Here is a 24,778-nt window from a genome sequence, read left to right on the forward strand (position 1 = left end):
GTCCCTGATACAGTAAGGAACTGCTTAATGCACAAAAGAAAAGCTAAACATATGCCTAATTCCCTGATACGCTCTCCTCTTTCAAAAACAGGAGTTCATTCTGCAACCTAGTGTAGTATATTGGCTAAGAAGGAACTGTTTATCAGGAAGCCCATTGTCTGACTTTCACCTACCATTATCACTCTCAGAAGACAACTTAAAATGTTGCTTTTCAGGGAGGCTTTCCACACTGACCCTGACGCCATACAGAGAATTATCTTTGGTGCCTCTTATTCCTATTCTACTAATGTTTTAATTCTTGTTTATTTACTGCTTTTACTGCATCTTTTATTTACTGTTGTACACTGCCCAGAATAGTGTTTCACACTAATGGGGCAGTATATAAATCAAATAAATAATTACCCATTTCTTAAAATTAATGGAACCCAGGAAATTCTTGGTTTATGTGCCTGATAACTTTCTCCTACAAATAGTGGAGGGAAAAAACTAGAAGATTAGCTATCCTGGATTTGCTTCTAACCAACAGAGATTTTGGTGGATGAACTCTGGGGAAAAATTACCATCTTATACTGTTCTTGATTTCAAAGGAAACAAAAGCAGAGTATAGCTCCATATGTATGCTGGATTTTAGGAAAACTAATTTTAATAAACTCAGAATAATGATAATTAAGATCCCATGGCAGGTCTGCTCCAAGACCTCTATTCAGAGCACATCACCAAAGTCTCTCAAGACTGAAGGATGCCTACACACAGGCAGGAGATCCTAACAGGAAAAGGAGTCCAAGATGGTTGGGTGTTTCGTAAGAGACACAACTACAAGTAACTTCAACAAGAAAAAAAGATAGAAGAAACAATAGAAGACCAATGTGGTTTCACAAAAAGCTCAGACAGGACATGAAAACAAAAAAGGACACATATAGGAAGTGGAAGGGAGGCCAGGCCACAAAGGAAGAGTACAGATAGACAGCAAAGAACTGCAGGGCTGGCATTAGAAGGCAAAAGCAGAGAATGACCTGAGCTTACCAAGAGGTGCTAAAAGCAACAAAAAAGCATTCAACAGATACATATATAGCAAAAGACACAAAAAATGGTAATAGCTCAGCTACTGAAGAGGGACGGAAAAACAGTAGCAGATGAGGAAAAGACAGAAATGTTCAATTTTTATTTTAGGTCAAATTTTCTCCCAAAAGGCAGTCCATGATCCTCCAGGCAAATGTTAAATGCAAACAGAAGGGGCAGGGCTGCAGCTTAATAAACAAACAGTCAAGGAATACTTTATTACTCTGAGTTCAAAACTTCAGGGCCCAATAAACTGTATTCAAGAGCACTGAAAGAACCGGCTGAAGAGATCTGAGAACCACGGTCTATTATTTTCTTAAAATTATGGAAGATGGGCAAAGTGCCAGATGACTAGAGGGGGCTAATGTCCCCATCTTCAAAAAAGGGCTAAAAGGAGGACCTTGGAACTATAGACCAGTCACCCTGACATCAATCCGAGAGAAAAATCTCGAGCAATTATAAAGTAGTCACTCTGCAAGCACCTTGAAAACAATGCAGTAATAACTAGAAGCCAACACGGATTTATCAACAACAAATCTGATCTAATTTTTTTTTTATTGGGTAACTTCCCTGGCAGATTGCAGGAATGCTGCAGATGTAACATATCCTGATTTCAGCAAATCCTTTGACAAAATGCCCCATGATATTCTTATTAGCAGAATGTGGGCTATCCAGCAGGCGTGGGCTGGATAGAATAAATGTCAGGTAGATACACAGTTGGTTACAGAATTGTACCCAGAGAGTGCTTATGAGTAGCTCCTTCTTAGAGAGTACTTATTAATATGCTTTTCAAAATGGAAGGAGGTAACTGGTGGGGTACCACAAGACTCAGTCCTGGGTCCACTACTATTCAGCATTTTTATTAATGACTTGAATGAGGGGGTGCAGAGAACACTTCTCAAATTTGTGGATGACACAAAATTGGGTGGAACAGCTAATACCCTGAAAGACAAACAAAATTAAAAAAGATCTTGATAAGCTTGAACACTGGGCTGAAAACAACAGAATGAAATTTAAAAGGGATAAGTGCAAAGTTCTACACCTAGGGGGGGAAATGCACAGATACAAGAGGGGGATCCTTGGCTCAGTAATACTATGGAGAAGGATTCTGGAATTGTTATAGACCAGCAGAGTAATGTGGCAGCCAAAAAAAAAGACAAAATGCTATTTTGCGCTGCGTTAACAGAAATATAGTCTCTGAATTCCATGTAGCATTAGTTCCCCTCTATTCGGCACTGGCTAGGCCTCATCTAGTGTACTGTGTCCAGTTCTGGACACCACACTTCAAGAAGGATGCTGATAAACTGGAACAGGTTCAGAGGAAGACAACAAGGATGATCAGGGGACTGGAAACCAAGTCCTAGAAGGAAAGACTGAAAGAACTGAGAAAAGAGGACTGGAGGGAAATAGGATAGCACTTTTCAAATAATTGAAAGGTAGTCATACAGAGGAGGGGGGGGGGCAGGATCTGTTCTCCATCATCTCAGAGAGCAGGTAATAATAGGCTCAAATTGCAGGGAGCCAGATTTTGGTTGAATATCAAGAAAAACTTAGCACAGCTGTACTGATGTTAGAGTTGTACAACAATGGAACCAGTTACCCTGGGAGGTGGTGAATGCTCCAATGCTGGAGGCATTCAAGGGAAAATGAGACACCCATCAGCCAGATATAGTTTGATTTGGATTCCTGCATTGAGCAGGGGGTTGGACTCAGTCAGCCTTTCAAACTCCATTATTCTATGAAAGTCAAGGTCCAGATCACGCAAAGAACTGTGTTACTCAAAAGACACTTAATGTGAGACACAGTCTTGAGTTGGTAGAACCAAGGTGAACCTAGGACAATGTGGTTTTCAAACCAACAAAGTTCTTTGTGAAAGCAGAGAAGTGTGGATGTACCCTCTACCCCTTGACATGTACCAGAGACGGCCTGATGCCCTAATGGCACTTGATGCCATCTGTACCTGCATAAAAATTATCTGATATATTTATTAATTGTGCTGTGGTGCTTTTGAAATTAAAAAGAAGGAAGCCCTCTGTACTGAAGACACGCAATCGAGTTAAGTAAGCCCCTTTCCTCACTGTCCTCAGTATGGGGAATGACAATGACATAAATTCACAATGTTGTTAAAGCACTAGGAGCAGATAGCACGAATTAAGCACACCCCGAAAACTTGAAAGCACTACCAGTCCCCAATATTCTGCTGAGACACAAGTTGCTAATGGTTATCCGTTGTGGGAGAATGAGCAAATCCTGGTAAAGTCTCCACCAGGAATTTAGCAGTTCCAGGGACCAGGTAAGCGGAGTCTTTTCAAAAGATGCCCCAGGGAAGGGGGGGGTGAAAAGCAGGAAGGGCTACAAGAGGGAGTGCGACAGGACTTTTTTTTTTGCCCAGAGTTCCCCAAAAGGCAAGAAAGAGCCTAGACGTTTCAGCTTCCCTTTACAGGCAGATCTTCCCCATAACGCTCACGTGGTCCGCCTGGTTGGGGGGGGGGGGGGAGAGAGAGAGAGAGAGAGAGAGAGAGAGAGAGAGAGAGAGAGAGAGAGTGTGTGTGTGTGTGTGTGTGTGTGTGTGTGTGTGTGTGTGTGTGTGTGTGTGTGTGTGTGTGTGTGTGTGTGTGTGTGTGTGTGTGTGTGTGTGTGCGCGCGCGTGTGCTTTCTCCCTCTCATCCCCACCGCATCCTTCCTTCCCCAGAAGAGCTTCTCGTGAGGCCCCCCCCCCCCGCTTCCCTTCTGGAATACACCCTTCGGGTGCAGAGCCCCCTTTCCCACCCCCACCCCATTTCGAGGCAACTCCCGAGCAACGAAAGAGCGGGAAGGGGGGCCGCGAGCCCCCCCCCCCAGTCTCCTTCCTTGAGTCCCCAAGTCTCTCTCTCTCTCTTAACACAGTGACAAAGACACACCTCCCCTATGGAACGGGGTGGGGAGGCTCCCTCCACCTATTCCCCCCTCCTCCCCCCAAGGAGAACTCGGTGGAAGGGAAAAAAGGGGGGGCTCGCGGGCCTCCCCCGCCTGCCCCTCCCCCCGTCCCCCCCCCCGTCTCCTCACCAGGCGCGCGGCCTCGGCCCACGTGCGCTCCTTCTTCCTCCTCTGCTTCATCTCCTTCATCTTCCTCCCGGGCAAGGCGGGTGGCGACGGAGAAGCGGCGAGTGAGGGGAGTGGGGGTGGGGGGGAAAGGGCGACAGAAAGAAAGAAAGAAAAAGAGACAGAAGCACGAAAACAAACGGGGCGGCGGCGGCGGCGGAGGGAAGGGCGAGGGCTGAAGAGAGAGGGGTGGCGAGGGGGGGGGAAAGCGGCGGGGGCGCTCGCACACACACAGGCGGGCGGGGCGCGCGCTCTCTCTCTCTCTCGCGGGTGGGGGCGGCGGAGGCCGCCGACCGTTACTCGGGCGCCGTGTGTGTGTGTGTGTGGTGGGGGAGGGGCGGGGCCGTGAGGAGGCCGAGGCGCTCCTGAGGCGGGCGGGCGGCGAAGCGGGAGGCCCAAGAAAAGAGTGTGTGTGTGTGTGAGAGAGAGAGGGGCGGGGTGGGGCTCAGAGGGCCGCGCGGGGGCTAAGGAATGCGGCGGCTGTGGCGGCTCCGGCTCCTCAGGCCCGACATAACAACGGGCGGGGTCAAAGGTCTTCGAAAGGGCGGGCGGGAAAGGAAAGAGGAAGGGAGGAGGGACGGCCGGAGCGAGGGAGCCGCCAGTGGCAGAGAGGCGCGCTAGGCTAGGCCCGGACGGTGGCCGCGGAGGGACAATCCTCTACCTCCTCCCACCCTCCGAACCTGATAGGCGTGGGAGAGAAAGGCGACAGCGCGCGCGCCAGCGAGAGAGCGGTGGGAGGGGAGGGACGAACGAGAGAGACGGGAGCGGGAAGAGTGTGCGAGGTTTGAAGGAAAACAAAGCGCGGGGGACGCTGGGAAATGTGGTCCGCGAAACACTGGGGCGGGAACTCCTTCGAAGGGAGTGGCGTCAGGTCGAATCCGTCTCGCGAGGGCCGGAACTACCCTTCCCGGCGTGCGCCGGGACGACGTCGCGACGCTCCCTTTCCCTTAGAGACAAGAGGGAAGCCGGGAACACCCCCTCCCCCAGAGCAGGCGCTGGCGCCGCGGTGCATGATGGGAAGGGGAGGCCCGCCTGCCTTCCCTGAAACCCGGGTTTAGCTCGTGTTGCCCCTGGGGAGGAATGGCGGGGGCCGTAGCTGGATTGTGGAGTGGCTCTCCTCATGGGCCCCCTCTCCCCAAGGCCGGTGTGTGTGTGTGTGGGGGGTCTTTTAGGTCGACCCGAGTCATTTCTCCCCCCCCCCCAGCCGTGTCTGCTACTACACTGTACAGTATATTGTAAAGAAAGAGAATTCATATATACTGTATATATATATGGTGTTTTATATATATTATCCTGTCTACATTGTAAAATAGTTTGTTTTTGTAATAGGGGCAAGCAACCATGAATTCAGTTCTTTTTTATACAACAGTGAGAGCAAAAGCAACAAACTACAGTACCTTAGAAACTCAGACCTCTCTTTCAGGCAAGAATAAGTATTAAATCTCATATAAATTATTTAATACATTTTAAGAAGTATTTCTATACCCTGGATTCTTCAAGAGAATCAAGAAGCTGCTTTGCGCTCTGTGTGTGTGTGTTTTTTTAAAGGAGAAGAAATGGCATAAAATATTTTAAATAAAATAATAAATTATCGTGTCAGCCGCCCCACAAATTTGTTTTTATCTTCTCCACTGTGTATGAGGGCATGGCACCGAAAGATTATTTATAAATACTTCCCAGAAAGAAATAAAGAAGCCTAACACCAAAACAAAGTTTGGAGAGTAAGCTTTATTATTATTATTATTATTTTACTTACAATAAATTTGATTGATTTTTATTACACTTCTTTTTAGGTTCACTTTTACATTCCTAGACAAGAGAGATGATTACAGATAACAAGCTGTAAAATCTATAGACAAAAATTATTGACACGTTTGCTCTTTATGTACAGACCAAAAAAAGGGGGGGAGGCAATTCGAGGTGTTCCCAAACAGGCTGAGGAATCTAGCAGAAGATCATGGTGTCCAATGTAAAATGCAAGGCTCCTTTGTGAACCCCACTGAAATGAGCAGGAGCACAAATAATTTCAAGTGGGGTTGTTGAGGGTTTGGGCCTGTGATGTGAAAGCAGGACAGACCCAAACTGGTAAGAGCTGGGCCAACAACTTAAAGCTCACAAGCTGCTGAGAATCCTCACAACTGACTAGGATCTTTAGAGTCTCTTACAGACACTTTTGAGAGAAGCCTGAGATGAACAGTCAGAAACCACAGACAGGGCGCACAGATCTGCAGAGAGTTTATTTTAAAGTAAGGTTTTAGATGTTAGTGATCAGGTCTGTGTTAAGTGTTGAAGGACAGATGCAGAATCTCCTGCCAGTCAAAATCCTGGCACGGAGGGAAGTGTTCCATGTAATTTTAAAAGCTGCACCAAAGAGTTTCATGCTTTTAAAGAAACAGCTTCAATTGATAAGTATTCGGCATCATGCAATATCTGGCTCTGACCTTCAAGAGTGACTTTTATGGGATATAGCTTTGGGAGGGGGGGAAGAAAATACAACTATATGTCTCAGAGTTAAGAAATAAAATATTGCCAGCAAGTTCCTACAGGGAATCTAGTTCTACAACCTTTTCTTAGGCTTTACTGGACCTCTTTTCTCACCCAGTCACACAAGAGACTCAACAAGACCGAGACATCAGGTTTACTAGGACATGTCTAGAGATTGCTTTGCTCCTTCACAGCATCGCCAATTAGAAATAAAGAGGCTCTTGGCTTCCACTTCTCTGGCATCTCCCTGCAAAAAACTTGCCAAGTGATTTCTCCAAGCAAGCCTGCATTAGCCTGCGTGGCACTGGTTTGCCTTGCCCGTTCAAACTAAAATGAAACTACCAGTCCCGTTCTCAGAATTGTGTGTTTTTTTTGTTTGTTTTTTTACAGAATACCAAAGAACTGACAAGAACCTGCAGATCCACAGCTGGAACTTTGTCTGCCTTATGTCACAACTGCTGTACTTCACAATATAAGTTATACAATCCTTATCTTTCATAACAAAGGGATTAATAGAGGAAAAGAGAGGATGGGAGTAGGTTGGGTTGGAAATGACAGGTGCTTTCATACTGCAAGAGCCAAAGCAAAAGGCTCTATCAGAAACAGTCCAGCTAACTGAAATAGGAATGCAATCCCAGGTTCCTCTGACCAATGAAACTCCAGAGCAAATGAGTTTCTGCCCCTCTCCCCCACAACGCCAGAGGTGCAGTCCTCCATGCCCTCAGAAACAGTCTTTTCAAAGCAGCAGACCAGGGGCACCTCAGAAAGACATCCATGAATTCAAAGCAGCAGGACCTGTTTGAGCACCTCTGGACTGAATCGAGGCACTATGCCAGCAAGATGCCTCTTGGAGTGTCAGATCTTTGGGAGGCCAGCGCACCCTGGAGAGGGCTGCTCAGAGACCACTTAACAAGCACACAAGTCAGAGGCATTGAGACACATCAAGAGGATTTCAAAAACCAAGCAAGTTCTCATTCATTCATACATACCTGTGTGTGCACACACACACACAGAGCACATCCGAGAAGAGGGGGGCCATTAGACCATTCAAGGAGGAACCCAGTGGAAAAAATATTCACAGTACAATAGTCAACATCAAGCTCCCCCCCTCCCCACCCGAATATTAACAACTGAATTACATATTCATATACAACCATTTTAAACTTAACCAGCGGAACTGTAAAATGATATACAGGGAGCACCTTCTCCAGCCTGCTGATCCCCATCCAGTTTAGCAGCATCTTACCACCCCATAAAGCAGCCTTCTTTACTCAGGCCAGGTTTGAAGGAGGGGGTGAGGTAAAACAGGAGCTCCTCAAATGAGCCTGACCTCTACAAACTGGTCCAGTGCCCTCCTTTTCAAACTCGGCTCAGACTTAAACTTGATCCCCATCCAACTGGGAAAACTGGGGACTCCATACATTAAAAGATTTCACACCAAGGATAAGATGAGGAGGCAAATCTGGTCTGAACTTGAAATTTTTCTCGGAGAGCCTGATCCTGCAAATGCTTAACTTTCTATCTTTTTTTTAAAGAAAACATAAAACAAAACAGACCACGCTGACAGTGGAAGACAATAAAAGCAATGGCCTTGAGCCTATGCCCCAAGGAAGGGTGCCCAGTGGATCATAACTAGGCATGGAATGGGCACAGAAAGAATCCTAATGTGAAGCTCACAATGAGTATTCAAGGGCACTGTTGGGAAAAATGGGCCCTGCTGGTCACAGATGAAGTCTCTAGGAGTTCCACCTAGAACAGGTGTTACCAATCCTTGTAAACAGGTAAAGATTTGATCGAGTTTCTATTGCTTTTGTTCCCAGAGGAAGGAGAAGAATGGGGTTTTCCAAGCTCTCCTTTGGTCTGCATTTCTAAAAAGATGTGTCTCATCAGTTGAGGGTTACATTTCAATCTCCTCTCTTCCCCAGTTTATACACAACCACTCCCAACACAATAAATCCAAAGGTGCCAGTCTTTTTTTAACAAAAAAAAAGTAAACGAAAGGAAGAAACATCCACAGTTGCTGGATAAACTCCCCATGCCGCTTTTGAACCTCTCTCCAAATATTTTAGCGTAGGTCCTGCCAAGATGGCCTTTGACTCTTGTCCCAAGGACAAAAAAAAAGCAATACAATTCCTACGAAAACACAATAAAAAGTGTAGAGGTGGCCATGTGCTGAGGAGATGCCCATCGTTCTTGATGCTTCTAGAACACACTAAAATGTATCTCGTGTATTTCCAATTTCCTAATTAGAGTTACTTTCACCTTAAAGATGGTCAGTGGGAGGGAGGGAAAAAGTCACACTAAGTAGAGGTCCACAGGGAAACCCCCCCCCCAAGAGACACCAATCAGTTCAGATGCAGACGGCCATTGCTCAAAGGGAACAGTTTTACAATTTGGTCACATAACGCCCCCCTCCCCACAGGTCCTTCCTTGCCTCAGCTCTTGAAACCTACACCCTCACCAAGAAACAGCAGCTCACTTGGGGACCAGCCCACGAGACTGGGGATAGAACGGAGATCCTGAACCGCCAGAAGAAGAGCCTCCAGATTTCCTTCCAGTTTTAGGCCTGGAAAATACAAAATCAAGAGAAATATGTGGTTATTTATTTACTTCCTTAATTTATGTCCCATTTTTCTCCTCAAGATGACCCAAGGTGAATAAACAACCATGGTGTCTTTGCTGGGGAATGGAAAATGAAGAATGCAAGCCATTTTTCAGATCAAAATGGTAAATTATTGTTTCTCAATCGCTTAAGTCGCTTTTAAAGTTCACCTCCATACTAAACATCCCAAACTCTGTTTCTCCGAAAATAAGACCTAACCTAAAAATAAGCCCTACAAATAGCAAAAAAGAGAAACAAAATGCAAGGGAGATAGGGAAAGTTACAGAAAATTGAATGCAGACTTCCAAAGAATAGCAAGGAGAGGCAAGAGGGCCTTCTTAAATGAACAGTGCAAAGAAATAGAGGAAAATAAAAGGGAAAAACATGAGATCTGTTCAAGAAAATTAGAGATATTAAAGGAACATTTTGTGTAAAGATGGACATGATAAAGGACAAAAATGGTAGAGTCCTAAAAGAAGCAGAAGACATCAAGAAGAGGTGGCAAGAATACACAGAGGAATTATACCAGAAAGATCTGGATGTCCTGGAGAACCCAGAGAGTGTGGTTGCTGACCTTGAGCCAAACATCCTGGAGAGTGAAGTCAAGTGGGCCTTAGAAAGCATGGCTAACAACAAGGCCAGTGGAGGTGATGGCATTTCAGTCAAACTACAGTATTTAAAATCTTAAAAAATTATGCTGTTAAGGTGCTACACTCAATATGCCAGCAAGTTTGGAAAACCCAGCAGTGGCCAGAGGACTGGAAAAGATCAGTCTACATCTCAAACCCAAAGAAGGGCAGTGCCAAATAATGCTCCAATTACCGTACAATTACACTCATTTTACGCACTAGCAAGGTTATGCTCAAAATCTTCCAAGGCAGGCTTCAGCAGTATGTGGACCGAGAACTTCCAGAAGTACAAGCTGGATTTCGAAGGGGCAGAGGAACTAGAGACCAAATTGCTAACATGCGCTGGATTATGGAGAAAGCCAGAGAGTTCCAGAAAAATATCTACTGCTGCTTCATTGACTACGCAAAAGCTTTTGACTGTGTTGACCACAGCTAACTATGGCAAGTTCTTAAAGAAATGGGAGTACCTGATCACCTTATCTATCTCCTGAGAAATCTATATGTGGGACAGGAAACAACAGTTAGAACTGCATATGGAACAACTGATTGGTTCAAAATTGGGAAAGGAGTACGACAAGGCTGTATATTGTCTCCCTGCTTATTTAACTTATATGCAGAATACATCATGCGAAAGGCAGGACTGAAGGAATCAAGAAATATCAACAACCTCAGACATGCAGATGATACCACTCTGATGGCAGAAAGTGAGGAGGAATTAAAGAACCTCTTAATGAGGAGAGCGCAAAAATGGTCTGAAGCTCAACATCAAAAAAACTAAGATCATGGGTACTGGTCCCATCACCTCCTGGCAAATAGAAGGGGAAGGTATAGAGGCAGTGACAGATTTTACTTTCTTGGGCTCCATGATCACTGCATAATAAATAAATACATAAACAAACAAACAAACAAAAAACATCAAATAAAGCAGAGATATCACCTTGCTGACAAAGATCCGCGTAATCAAAGCTATGGTTTTTCCTGTAGTGATGTATGGAAGTGAGAGCTGGACCATAAAGAAGGCTGACTGCCGAAGAATTGATGCTTTTGAATTGTGGTGCTGGAGGAGACTCTTGAGAGTCCCCTGGGCTGCAAGGAGAACAAACCTATCCATTCTAAAGGAAATCAACCCTGAATGCTCACTGGAAGGACAGATCCTGAAGCTGAGGCTCCAGCCCTTTGGCCTTCTCATGAGAAGAGAAGACTCCCTGGAAAAGACCCTGATGTTGGGAAAGTGTGAGGGCAAGAGGAGAAGGGGACGACAGAGGACGAGGTGGTTGGACAGGGTCATCAAAGCAACCAACATGAATTTGCCTCTGGGAGGCAGTGGAAGACAGGAGGGCCTGGCATGCTCTGATCCATGGGGTCTCAAAGAGTTGGACATGACTCAAAGACTAAACAAGAACAAATGACTTTTCAGGATGCTGGTAATATAAGCCCTACCCCAAAAATAAGCCCCAGTGAAGTGAAACCCCATCCTCCACCCTTGTGCAGCATTGAGTAGCAACCAGAAGATGACATGACTGTAAAATAAAACATCCCCTGAAAATAACCACTTTAATGCATGTTTTGGAGCAAAAATTTATATAAGACCCTGTCTTATTTTGGGGGAAACATGGTACTCCCTAAAAATTACCCACCATGTGTTTGTGGGTAGACATGATGCACTTCTATTGATCATCAAGAAAGTGCTGCAAATAGTTGTTTTTTACTTCAATTACTCTTTTCGAAGGAGAGGCACAGCATTTATTTATTATCTTTATACAGGTATACTGCCCCATTAATATGATGCAGTATTCTGGGCAGTTCACAACATGCCAAACCTCTTTTGTTTTTCAAGTACCTTAAACATTTTATAAACATCTAGAGCTTCTGTATGCAAATCACTTCCCCAATTAATGTGTCCCAAAGCTTACAAGTCTGATCTGCTCAAGATCAGGGTTTCCTAACGGAATATCGTCTCCTCCCTAAAATCTGAGCTCATCTGGGTTTCGATCTGGAAACTGGAACTCACCTGGATTTTGGCTTCTTGTTTGATGTACTCTCGAAAGTGGAAGCGTCCACCTGGATCTCATCTTCTTCTTGCAAAGCTGCTTCGAGTGCGGCTTGAACTTTTGGAGCGATGGCTGGGCCCTCATAGTCTCGTGTTGTTCGGCTAGGCATGTCCAGTTCCAAGAGCACAATGTTTTCGGCCTGTAGGATCAGAATCAAGAGGGTTCAGAGAAACCCCACAGATAGACAGGCATGCATGTATACACACACACACACACACACACACACACAGAGAGAGAGAGAGAGAGAGAGAGAGAGAGAGAGAGAAGAGAAATACACAACTGCATCTTATTTCAAAGGCACTGTGCATGCATATAGAACTCCGCAGAATTGGGATTGACTGTAAATTAGCTCAATCCTGTCCTGAAGAGCTTTTCAGCCCATAATGTGATGGAAGGGGATAACCTAGTGGCACAGGAAAACAAAAGGTGTGGTTGGGTCAACATAGACGGAGTCTTTGTATCACTGCAGTTAAGGATGGGGGGGTGTTACATCAAAGGAATTCAGAAACCGTTAAGACTTCAGCAAAAGGTTTAAAGTAAGGGACAGCTCATACGATCATGTGAAAAAAGAAACTACACCCTCTTTGAATTCTCTGGGTTTTTTGTATCAGAACATAAGCAAAATCATCTGGTCCTTAGTAGATCTGAAAATTAGGTAAATACAACCTCAGATGAACAACAACATGTGACATATTACACCATGCCATTATCTATTTTACAAAAATGAAGTGAAAATGAAGAAGCCATGTGTGAAAAACTAAGTACACCCTTACTGCTTCCCTAGGAATTAAGAAGCTAAGTAGCAGCCGGGTGCTGCTAACCAAATGCCCTTCAATAAATGATCATAAGGAAGTATGACCACCTCTATAACTGCCAAAGTTTTAGAAATCTGTGCTCCGGAGTATTCAAGTGTGCGTTAGCACCATGCCAAGGAGGAAAAACATCAGCAATGATCATAGAGAAGTAATTATTGCAGCCCATCAATCTAGGAAGGGTTATAAAGCTATACCCAAACAATTTAGTCCATCATTCTACAGTGGGGAGGATTATTCAGAAATGAAAAACATTCAAGACAGTTGCCAATCTTCCCAGGAGTAGACATACAAGCAAATTCACCCCAAGGTCAGACCGTGCAATGCTCAGAGAAATTGCAAAAAAACCCTCAAGGATTACATCTTAGATGACACAGAACTCAGTTAGCATGAGAACGTTCATGACAGGACAATTAGAAAAAGATTGAACAAATATGGTTGGTTTGGAAGGGTTGCCAGGAGAAAGCTTCTTCTCTCTAAAAAAGAACATGGCAGAATGGCTTAGGTTTGCCAAGTTGCATCTGAACAAAGCACAAGACTTCTGGAACAATGTCCTTTGGAAAGACAAGACCAAAGTGGAGATGTTTGGCCATAATGCACGACGCCACATTTGGCGAAACCAAACATAGCATATCAGCACAAACACCTCATACCAACGGTCAACACAGTAATGGAAGGGGTGATGATTTAGGCTTGTTCTGTAGCCACAGGATCTGGGCACCCTGCAGTCATGGAGCCAACCATGAACTCCTCTGTATACCAAAGTATTCTAGAATCAAATATGAGACCATCTGTCTGACAGCTAAGGCTTGGCCGAAATTGGGTCATGCAACAGGACAATGACCCCAAACACACTAGCACATCTACAACAGAATGGCTGAAAAAGAAAAGAATCAAGACGTTGCCATGGGCCAGTCCAAGTCCAGACCGCAACCTGACTGAAATGTGTGGTGGGACCTTAAGAGAGCTGTGCTTGCAAACCTCGCTGAATTGAAGCAACACTGTAAATAAGAGTGGGCCAAAATTCCTCCACAACAATGTGAGCGACTGATAAATCATGCAGAAAACCCCTGCTTCAAATTATTGCTGCTAAAGGTGGTTCTACAAGCTACTAAATCATAAGATGTACTTGGTTTTCCACACATGGCTTCTCCATTTTGGTTTTATTTTTGTAAAATAAATAATGGCACGGTGCAATACGTCATGTCCCGTTGTTCATCTGAGGTTGTATTTACCTAATTTTCAGACCTGATAAGGACCAGATGATTTTGAATATGTTCTGATGTGTAGAACCATAGAATTCAAAGAGGGTGTAACTTTCTTTACCACACAACGGTATACAGAACAGAGTGTTCAGATGTATATTTCAGCAACAGGAAAAACCCAGGAAGGCTGTGAAGCTGAGTAAGTGACAGCTACAGGTAAGGATATATCTGGATTCAGGGATGCATATTCATTCATTAAAATATTCGCACAACACCAGATTGTACCAAATTACTTAGGACAAAATTATAGTATAGAAGACATAAAGCGGGCAGGAAGCAAGGAACGGCCTGCTGCAATGGGGGACAGAAACAACCATCTACAGCAGAGTGTGATTCGCTCTCCACATCACTCCTGGTTTTACGCAGGTCCTCACAAATAAACCAAAAGCAAATAGGAGTGGGAGCTTACCCTGTAACGGGCCTCTGGACGGACCATCATGGACATCCTAGCGTGTTGGCTCAGAGGTCTTTTATATCCCACTGCAGACACTGGCCTTTTCATCATTTGTTGGTTCCTGGCAAGGGAGAAACGCATGAATCTCTCCTCCCCAAGGAGCTGACTGCAAGCCTCCTGAGTCCGTCCACACACACCCCTGCATTAATCCCTATAATCTGTATCAAAGCATCTGCTTCTGTGCCACTCCTGGCTACCTTTTTCTACAAGGAGAAAGACTCACAGGTCCTTGCTCCTGATCAGTAAGAGAACTAACACTCATCTTCTCTGCAAACAGCCACCATGATAGGGTGGTTCCTATGATTTCAAGATTACAGTGGGAACATACCTACGACTTAACAGAAATTAGTTAATACTGGGCACTTTGTTATCATTTTCCTGATCAAAAGGTTCAGGGTCATCTTCAAAGGGAGAATAAAATCAGGGTAGCATATTAAAGGGAAACAACATTTTAACTACCCCCATACCGACTACATAAATGGATGTATGTTCTGGTCTTAAGAAAGAGGCAAAACTTCCAGATACTCTAAAACGGCCATGCTGTAAAACAGCTGAACAAAGAATTGACTAGATAAAAGGTGACCCTGAATAGAATCCGAAAGGATTCTGCCCAAGATCTTCCAAAGAATGCAGGCATGGATGAACTGCCTGGGAAACAGTGACCGCAATGCAATCAAATTGAATGCATAGGTTACGTGCCAAAGAGACAGGGAACTCCAACACAGTCCTATTTGATTGCAGAAGAGGAAAGCTCTTTAAAATGAAGGCATCAATAAAAGCAAAGGCAAAAGGAAAAGCCAAGAGGGTCAAATCTCTCCAAAATGCTCAGAGACCACAATGCAAAACCACAACAGATGCCCAGCTAGAACACAGACCATAGGTCAGAAAAAGAAGAGCACTGAAGTCATCCTTGTTGCTCATATACTGAATAAAGGACCCGATCAGAGGCAAAAAGCTTCTATCAGAAACCCAAAGGAGGCGAACAGAAACAAGCACAAGATTGCATAAAGGAAACAAAAGCAAGCAATTAAGAAGGAAAGGATTCTGAGGTCTGTACTGCTAATAGCATCAAAACCAACAATAAAATACTCTTTAAATACAGCAGGAGCAGGAAAACAGCTAGCTAGAAAAGCAGTTAGACCTCTGGATGACAATGGAATTAATGGAGTAATAAAGGAGAATGTGGACACGGCAGAGACCCTACATTAATTGCTTCCCTTTGTCTTAAACAGCTCAAGACATGTGCTTGAACCAATGTTTCTAAGAGGACAGAGTAAGAGTTAGATCATCAGTGATGAACAGATAGGAAGCTCTAGACCTCAGTGGCAAATTGCTAATAAATCACTGGGTCCAACCGGTCTCCATCCAAGAGATCTTAAAAGACACCAAGGCTTCTTGGGGCTATTCATGAGACTCTTTGGTGTGAATAAAGGAAAATAAAAGCCATTCTGTATGCATCAGTCAGGAAGGTGGCCCGTTCTTCTGCTGCTCACACACAGTGTATTATTTATACAGCAGTGCCCCGCAAGACGGGTGCTCCGTTTAACGACGAAACCGCTTGACGTCGATGTTTTTGCGATCGCAAAAGTGATCGCAAAACAATGTTCCCTATGGGGGAAATTTCGCTTTGCGATGATCGGTTCCCTGCTTCAGGAACCGATTCTCGCAAAGCGATTTTTTTAAACAGCTGATCGGCAGTTTCAAAATGGCCGCCGGGTAAACAAAATGGCCACCCGCTGTTTTCTGGGACGGATTCCTCACTGCACAGGCAGCGAAAATGGCCGTACTATGGAGGATCTTGGCTGGACGGTGAGTTTCCAGCCCAAAGGAACGCATTAATTGGGTTTTAATGCATTTCTATGGGATTTTAAAAATCGTTTTACGACATTTTCATTCTACAGTGATTTCGCTGGAACGAATTAACGTCGTAATGCGAGGCACCACTGTATATAGTAATAACTTTCTTGCAAGACAGTTTATGTCCTCAATTTACACAAACAAGTGGCCTGAAGGGTAGAATCTCTCTCCCTCTTTTAAACAGAAGTGTCTACTAAGAATCCTGCTGGGTCAGATCAAAGCTCCATCTGGCCTAGAATTCTGTTTCCAACTGTGGCCAACCAGACACCCTGGGACGTCTGAAAACACGACATGAGGTGTTCCCAACTTAGGCACCTTCTGCCTCATCATCAAAGAGACACCAGCTTTGAACACGGACGTTCTTAACTACCAACTGGCCTATCCCAGTCCATTAATGCGTCTTCCCCCTCCTTCCTCTTCTTCCCCTGCTCTGAGAGACTGAATCCGGCTGCTCTGAATAAGAATGGGGTGTTGTATTCCAAACCCATCTCTAAGAGGTTTCAAGCAATGAATATATTTCAAGGCTTTACGAGGTCATTATTCCACCTTCTCCTCCTCTGCACTGTCCCAAACCAAACAGGAATGGGTGGCAGATCAACATTTTGTGGAAGGCAAATTTCTTTTGTTTTCTTGTACGTATATAGTAGGGATGGTTTTGTCATGTCTCAAACCAAAGTAAGGATGGGTAAACAGAGTAAGACATTGGAAAACAGGGAGAGCGGTCTACATCCATTTGGTTTTGAGTGCTCACTGGAAGGACAGATCCTGAAGCTGAGGCTCCAGTACTTTGGCCATCTCATGAGAAGAGAAGACTCCCTGGAAAAGACCCTGATGTTGGGAAAGTATGAAGGCAGGAGGAGAAGGGGATGACAGAGGACGAGAAGGTTGGACGGGGTCACTGAAGCGACTAGCATGAATTTGACCCAACTCCAGGAGGCAGTGGAAGACAGGAGGGCCTGGCGTGTTCTGGTCCATGGAGTCACAAAGAGTCGGACACGACTAAACAACTAAACAACAAAAAAAATGTTGTCTGTAGCAGCTGCAACATCTGCCTTTCCTCTACGAAGCTGAAGATGGCATACCTGACTCACCTCCTCTACATTTTAAATCAGGGACGATTAGGCTGAAAGGTTGAGAATGGTCCAAGGCCAACCAGCAAGCTAAGCAGGGATTTAACCCTGCATCCCTCTCCCAGTTATGACAAAGGTCTGGCCACAACGGCACACTGAGGCTTGCCTTTAAATGTGACATTTATCCATTAAATATGTCAGCACTGGTTTCACTTTTCCTGACAGTAGATCTCACTTTGTTTGACAGACAAAGAGAGCGCGAGAGCACATTAAGAAAATGTGTTAACTTATACTGAAGACAATTGATGCTTGAGAGGAATGGACGGGTCTCCTGGAGAGTGTCCTCACTCTTAATCAGAAACAACTTACTCCAGCCGGGTGATGGGATGCAGCTTCCACTGGTCTTCCTCCTCGTCAAAGAATGACCGATTCATAATCTTGTTCTTCTCTTCCAAGGGAATGAAGTTCTCAATAATCAGATGCCTACGGAGATCAACAAAGGGAGTGGCAAGAACGGGACAAGCAACTCAGCGGAATCAACGTGCTCTCTCACCAGGGATCCGCAAGTAAAGAAAACACTGCCGCTGAGTTCTTTCTCATCCCACAGGCAGTCACGTGGGGGAAATGCATTTAAAAATATTTTAAATAAATATATAAAGCAAATGCTTGACGGCTGGCTTTCAACAGAAACAAACCTACTTTAGCTTCAGTTCCCGTGTGAGTTCATTCTGGGTTTGTTCCAGTTCTTGTCGTTCTTTGATGTGCTCCTCCTGAAGGTCATGGATTTCGGCCTTCACGGCTTGAAGCTTAGAAAAGAGCTGAAAGGGAGGGCAGGAGTTACGAAACTATGGCAAGAAAAGCCTTTTTCCTTGCCAGTTGGGCTAGTGCTTATAGAAAGTGAAATGAGCCACCCGAACTCATCAGCCAATGAAGAAGCCTCATTATCTTCCCTGTAGGAGAAGAGTGTCCATCCGCGCGTGGGCCAGCTTTGGAGGTACTCAGACAGCCACCGCTGTGCAGCTGCTAAAAAAGCTCCCCATGTCCAGCCGTCTCTTAGGCCGGAACGGGAAAGGGGAAGGCGGCTAACTGTGGACATGCTAAATATCTTGACTACATAGTTGCTAAGCAATCACCAGTCTTTCCTGAGCTTGGAGCTAAAGAAGTGGTTTGAGAATTGCCACCCAACCATTGGGATCATCTCACAAATCTCTGCAGCTTCCTGCTTGGAAGGAAGGCTGGCTGTATATCCCTTGTTCACACAGATCTCCTGAACACTGAGTTATTGTTTTACACAATAAAGGGGGGGGGGGAAGCACTGTTGACTGCCAGTTTTTGCCAAGACAATAAGACCACCATCTCCATGGGATCAGTACTCACTGATTCACTTACCTGCTGCCTGAAAATACTAAACAACCCCTCCAAAAATGCATTTCCAAGGAAAGAACCAGAAATTATGCAATATACAGTGGTGCCTCGCTTAGCGATTGCTTCGTTTAACGATGTAATCGCTTAGTGATGGTTTTTTCAGAGCAATCTTGTGCTCCGTTTAATGATGTTTCCTATGGGCGGTTTTCAATGCATTTCTATGGGAAAATGTGTTTCACTTAGCGATGTTTTCCCATAGCGATGATTTTTTGGCACCGATTAAAATCGTTAAGTGAGGCACCACTGTATAAGGTTCACAATATCCACGATTCCTTGCATCCACGCGGGCGGAGGGGCTTTGACCCGATCCCCACAGATACTGCAGTCCTACTGTACTCCACCTAGACCATTCTGCACGGATGCTTCATGTTGGTGCATTCTAAGGCTTCCAGGCAGAAATCACGGGGAGTCAACAAGGAAGTTCCCCTGTCCACAGTCCTACCAAATGAATGGAAATGGTGCAAAAAAACCCAGCTACCTAGTGCCCACTCCTTTCTAAGGTGCCTTGTGTCTGAAAAACATTCCAAATAGATTGTGTCCCTATTGTTTCTGTCTCTGCAGCCTTTCCTAACACAGCCGCTCATGAGCCAGATTTGGGTTTTGGATCTATCTTGGTGGCGCTCATTCAGAGAAACCCTGCTTACCTTTTTCAGTTTTTTAGTTTTAATGTCCACCTCTTGCTGCAGGGAGCTATAGGTCTCCTTCAGCTCCAGCGTTTCCTCATCTCGACTTTCCATCTGCTGTTGAATTTCTCGCTCCCGTCGTTTCTGCAGCAAATGACAAAGAAGGCTGCTCCATCCAAACTTCATCTAGGCCTCAAAGATCAAAACCTGAACTGCTCTGGCCAGGAATTAAGTATTTCAGTAACTTAAGTACAATGGAGAATATGAACCAAAAACAAAAGGCATTTCACATTTCCATTCAACTGCAAACTCTTTTATATTGTAATAAACAAAGTATTAGGAGACTTGATCCTGTTTCAGAATTCTGTTTTCTATTCCTTGAGACAGTGGGATCACGCTGACTTACATAGGTTTACTTTGAAGGACGTTCCAAGGAATCACATGGGTTTATGGCCAAGAAACTGTGCAGCAAACAGGAGCCTCACATTATTAGGTCTCATACCTTAAAGCTGTGGTTCTCAAGCCTGGGTAACCCAGTGTTCTTAGACTACAATTCTGAGAAATCCCGGCCAGCAGAGTTGGTGGTGAAGGCTTCTGGGAACTGCAGTCCAAGAACGCTAGGCTTACCTAACGGCTGAGTATGTTTTTGGTATTGTATTTTGGGGGATTTTTGTGTGTGGAGGGGTTGTATTGTATTCACTGATCCTTTTAATAATGTATTGTTATTAATCCATTGTTATTAATCTTAAATACTGCCTTTTAATTGTTGTAAGCCACCTTGGGATCTTTTTAAGTAGAAAGGCAGATTACATTTTTTTAAATAAACAAATTAAATAAAACCACTGTTTTTAGGAGTAAAAAAACCCAAATTAAAACAAAAAAGAATCTCAAAACAGGAAGAATTAATCGGCCAATGAGGTTTAAAAGGAACAAAGAAGAAACAAAAAAACCTGACATACATTGTACACCATTCGATGATCTTGCCTTTCCCATGTTCACGTGTTTGCAGACTCTCTAAAACAGTGCAATGTTTATATTTTACTGGTTTCCTATTGCTGACAAGGGGTTCAGGCAAGAAAGGTCATGAGCGGAGATGGGTGCATTCGTATAGGAATATCCCCCCACAGGTGGAAATAAGGAGGGTCCGGCCCCACAGGGCCAGACTGTCCACTCACCATTCCGCCGCTCACGCGCTCAATGAAACCCTCCTATCACGCTGTTCTCCACAATGGATTAGCCACTCTCTGATCTAGCAGAGAGGCTTGTCATCCCGCCTCCTGCCAGGAGTGGGTAATCGACTGCAGACAACGGCGGGATAGGACGGTCCAACAAGCTCGCGTCGGTGGCGAAATCGTGAGTGGACAGTTATTTCCATTTGTGCGGGGATATTCATATACAAATACGAATATTCCCATCTATAGTCATGAACCATACACATAAGACAAGTACAAAAGGAAAGAAGGCAGAAAATGTTATCTACCAAAAACGTTGGTAGACAATCGCCACTGAAATTAAAGCGACCAATGCCAACCCTTCAAGAAAAAAGGGGAGGGAAGGAGGGAAGGAAGGAAGGGAGCAAAGATGGAAGGGAGGGAGGGTGGAAAGAAGGAAGGAAAGAAGGGAGGGAGGGAGGGAGGGAGGGAGGGAGGGAGGGAGGGAGGGAAGGAAGGAAGGAAGGAAGGAAGGAAGGAAGGAAGGAAGGAAGGAAGGAAGGAAGGAAGGAAGGAAGGAAGGAAGGAAGGAAGGAAGGAAGGAAGGAAGGAAGGAAGGAAGGAAGGAAGGAAGGAAGGAAGGAAGGAAAGGGAACAGAGTCTCTGGGTGCCCAAATTAACCATCCATCTTCAAAACAGTAGGCCTCTAAATACCAGCTGCTTTGAAAAACAAGGGTCAAAGGCCACAGCCCTCATGATTTCTTGGTAGGCTTCTCACAAAGGCATCCGGCCAGTCAATATAGGACTGGGCTGCTGCGTAAGGTGGACTTTATTCTGTAACGACCCATCAAGGCTCTTGTGACATCCACAGTAGAAAGCATTCATTTTGTTTTCTACCGTGAGCCTCCCAGGGCTTCTTTGCACCCATCTCACCTGCTCAGCAATCTCCTGCCGCTTCTGTTCCAAAATTTTCTGCTGTTCATTTGTGTGATCGACAATATTTTTCCCTCCAACAAGGAGTTTGCTTTCCATGGCCTGAAAATCACAAAGGAAATGGAAATGGGAATGCTGGGGAACGGATATTAGATTCTTCCAGACCTTCACTGTTTCTACCGTTGTTTATTATTATTATTTTTTTAATCCGCCCTCTCACAGTTTTCTAATGACATATAGACTTTAATCGCTGGTTTGTCTGTACCGAAAGTTGAAGTGGCTCTCAGGCATAGACCTTTGCTAGATGTACCACTGGAAGCCTATCCTTAAAATGGAGGTACCTGGGAGGAAGCCTGCACATTTATCCATGCAAAAGCATTGATGATACTGTACCTCTGAGCTATGGCCCTTTTGCCAGATTAACAGATTTATTTTCTCTTCAAAAACCTAAACTACCCTTTATCCAGAAGACTTCAGAGCAGTGTTTCTATAGACTAATAATTCAATGGATAAAAGAACTGGAACGTGAAGCATGATTTTCAGTGAACTGGTTGATATGAAATACTAAATACAGTGGTGCCTCGCTTTACGATTGACCCGTTTAATGACGAAACTGCATTATGACGAACTTTTTGTGATCACAAAACGATGTTTCCTATGGGGGAATTTAGCTTTGCGATGATTGGTTCCCTGCTTTGGGAACCAATTCTTCGCAAAACGACAATTTTCCAACAGCTGATCGGCGGTTTCAAAATGGCCGCCGGGTAAACAAAATGGCCCCCCGCTGTTTTCTGGGATGGATTCCTCACTGCACAGGCAGCAAAAATGGCCGCCCTATGGAGGATCTTCGCTGGACAGTGAGTTTACAGCCCTTTGGAACGCATTAAACAGGTTTTAATGCGTTTCAATGGGTTTTTTTTCTTTTCGCATTACGACGATTTCATTCTACAGCGATTTCGCTGGAACGAATTAACGTCGTAATGCGAGGCACCACTGTATACCTATAAATGATAAGTTAACTTGTGAGATTAATATTAAAAAGAGGTTGATAAATAAGATTGTTTCAGTGATATTTTCCCAGTGTGTAGTGGATAGAATGATGGACTAGGACTGTGGAGAAAAGGGTTCAAATCCCTACGTGGCTATAGAAACTTCACTGGGGGGAGTGGAACAGGTAAAACCACTCCTTAAATATCACCCCTTAAAATCTTGTTGTTATAGGTTTATAAAGTATATATAGTATATAAAGGTTGTTATAACTCAGTTCCAACTTGACAGCACAGAACACAAACACAGAGAGAGAGAGAGAGATTTGGAGAGTTTAAAACAATTATGTATTAATAAAAGGGTAAGATTATGTCCCTTTGCCAGAGTCAACAGTTTTGGAAAGGGAAGGGAACTTGTTAAATGGGGAAATAATTTACTAGATCTCCAGTGGTCTCAGTGCAGTGGACCCAGTGCAGTGGTGTAATTGTATAGTTTAAGTTGTTTTTGTTGTGTATATTAAATTTTCTTGTTTTTACTTGTTTGTATTTTGTTTGTGGGTGGCACTGCGGGTTAAACTGCAGAAGCCTCTGTGCTGCAAGGTCGGAAGACTCGCCGTCGTATGATCAAATCCACGTGACGGAGTGAGCTACCGTCGGTTGTCCCAGCTCCTGCCCAACTAGCCGTTCGAAAGCATGTAAATGCGAGTAGATAAAAAGGTACCACCACGGTGGGAAGGTAACGGCATTCCGTGTCTAGTCACACTGGCCACATGACTATGGAAAAGGTCTATGGACAAACGCTGGCCCTATGGCTTGGAGATGGGGATGAGCACCGCGCCCCAGAGTCGGACACGACTGGACTAATGTCAAGGGGCAGCTTTACTTATTTTGTTTGTATTGTGGGCTACTTTCGTTTGTTTCATATCTTTTATTCTTTATTTATTTAAATAAAATTATTTGTAGGAAAGGTATGGTGGGGGGGGGAAGCAACCTAAAATCAGAGTGATCCTCTTTTTAAATGAGCTTCTTCATTTTTATGTGCTTGGGCACACTTTTTTCTACTTTTCTGGTTGGCTTACAAAAGTATCACCTCACTTCTGCATGATGTTTGCAATTTGTTTCGTGCCCACCCGGCTATTACAGCATTTCATCTTTCACACAAGATACCCTGAATGTGCTCAGGCTTGGAAGTTGTGTTTAAAAAGTAATCAGTCAATATTACAGTTCCAACATCCTTAAAGGTAAAGGTAAAGGTTCCCCTTGACAATTTTTGTCCAGTCGTGTTCGACTCTAGGGGGCGGTGCTCATCCCCGTTTCCAAGCCATAGAACCAGCGTTTTTGTCCGAAGACAATCTTCCATGGTCACATGGCCAGTGCGACTTAGACACGGAACGCTGTTACCTTCCCACCGAGGTGGTCCCTATTTATCTACTTGCATTTGCATGCGTTCAAACTGCTAGGTTAACGGGAGCTGGGACAAGGGATGGGCGCTCACTCCATCATGTGGATTCGATCTTATGACTGCTTGGTCTTCTGACCCTGCAGCACAGGCTTCTGCGGTTTAGCCCGCGGTGCCACCATGTCCCTACTCCAACATCCTTACCCAGAAGTAATCAGCTATCGTGTGTCATGTGCTGTCAAGTCAAACCCTCCTTGGAGTGACCCCTGATAGCATTTTCAAAGAGTGATATTTGAGGAGAGGTCTCCTCCCCAGTCAGTTTCTATGGCCAAGTGGGGATTTAAACCCAGCTCTCCTGCGCCCCGGTCCATTACTCTACCCACTACGCCACACTGCGTATCTCTATCAGCTATCATACTTGTTGCCATTTTGAAAAGGAACTCTTCTTCCTCATTTCTCCAAAGTAAATAAAATTAGCACTGGCTGTTGTGGGTTTTTCGGGCTCTTTGGCCGTGTTCTGAAGGTTGTTCTTCCTAACGTTTCGCCAGTCTCTGTGGCCGGCTACTCCTGACCTCTGAAGATGCCGGCCACAGAGACTGGCGAAACGTTAGGAAGAACAACCTTCAGAACACGGCCAAAGAGCCCGAAAAACCCACAACAACCACTAGATCCCGGTCGTGAAAGCCTTCGCAAAAATTAGCACTTCTTCGGAGCTTTAAAAACACACATAGATAAATTCTGCCAACCGCACAAAAAACATGCTTTGCTTTCCTCTCGTGGGCTTCAGCAGGTGCTCAACTCCCAGAGAAGACAGCAAAGGAACAACAGGAGGCAGGGTATGGATCCACAAAGAGAGCATGATGACTTCTCCATCATAAATGGAGGGCCACATCCTCA

General features: G+C 44.7%; 4 protein-coding genes across 5 annotated transcripts in view; 2 read left to right on the forward strand and 2 right to left on the reverse strand.

Annotated features, from left to right (window-relative positions):
- ASXL1 (ASXL transcriptional regulator 1) overlaps window positions 1-4,922 on the reverse strand; it is a 44,179-nt gene extending 39,257 nt beyond the window's left edge. Inside the window, exon 1 of one of the 2 annotated variants that reach the window (XM_072996603.2) lies at window positions 4,105-4,922. In XM_072996603.2, the coding sequence (XP_072852704.2) occupies window positions 4,105-4,164 (60 nt within the window). In that variant the 5' untranslated portion in view covers window positions 4,165-4,922. The remainder of the gene's footprint in view (window positions 1-4,104) is intronic. The other variant, XM_072996604.2, reaches the window with a different exon arrangement.
- The window catches only part of LOC144588812 (uncharacterized), an 856,730-nt gene that overhangs the window by 479,852 nt on the left and 352,100 nt on the right, over window positions 1-24,778 (forward strand). The gene's annotated exons all lie outside the window — the stretch shown is intronic.
- Window positions 1-24,778, forward strand: part of LOC144588813 (uncharacterized) — a 398,202-nt gene that overhangs the window by 231,690 nt on the left and 141,734 nt on the right. The gene's annotated exons all lie outside the window — the stretch shown is intronic.
- KIF3B (kinesin family member 3B) overlaps window positions 5,854-24,778 on the reverse strand; it is a 30,805-nt gene continuing 11,880 nt past the window's right edge. Inside the window, exons 3-9 of the mRNA XM_072996606.2 lie at window positions 21,497-21,598; window positions 19,434-19,556; window positions 18,064-18,182; window positions 17,734-17,847; window positions 14,393-14,498; window positions 11,867-12,045; window positions 5,854-9,190 (exon numbers count right to left, since the gene is read on the reverse strand). Of these exons, the coding sequence (XP_072852707.1) occupies window positions 9,100-9,190; window positions 11,867-12,045; window positions 14,393-14,498; window positions 17,734-17,847; window positions 18,064-18,182; window positions 19,434-19,556; window positions 21,497-21,598 (834 nt within the window). The 3' untranslated portion in view covers window positions 5,854-9,099. The remainder of the gene's footprint in view (window positions 9,191-11,866; window positions 12,046-14,392; window positions 14,499-17,733; window positions 17,848-18,063; window positions 18,183-19,433; window positions 19,557-21,496; window positions 21,599-24,778) is intronic.

The sequence above is a fragment of the Pogona vitticeps genome, chromosome 4 (assembly GCF_051106095.1).
Source record: "Pogona vitticeps strain Pit_001003342236 chromosome 4, PviZW2.1, whole genome shotgun sequence".
Classification (NCBI taxonomy): Eukaryota; Metazoa; Chordata; class Lepidosauria; order Squamata; family Agamidae; genus Pogona; species Pogona vitticeps.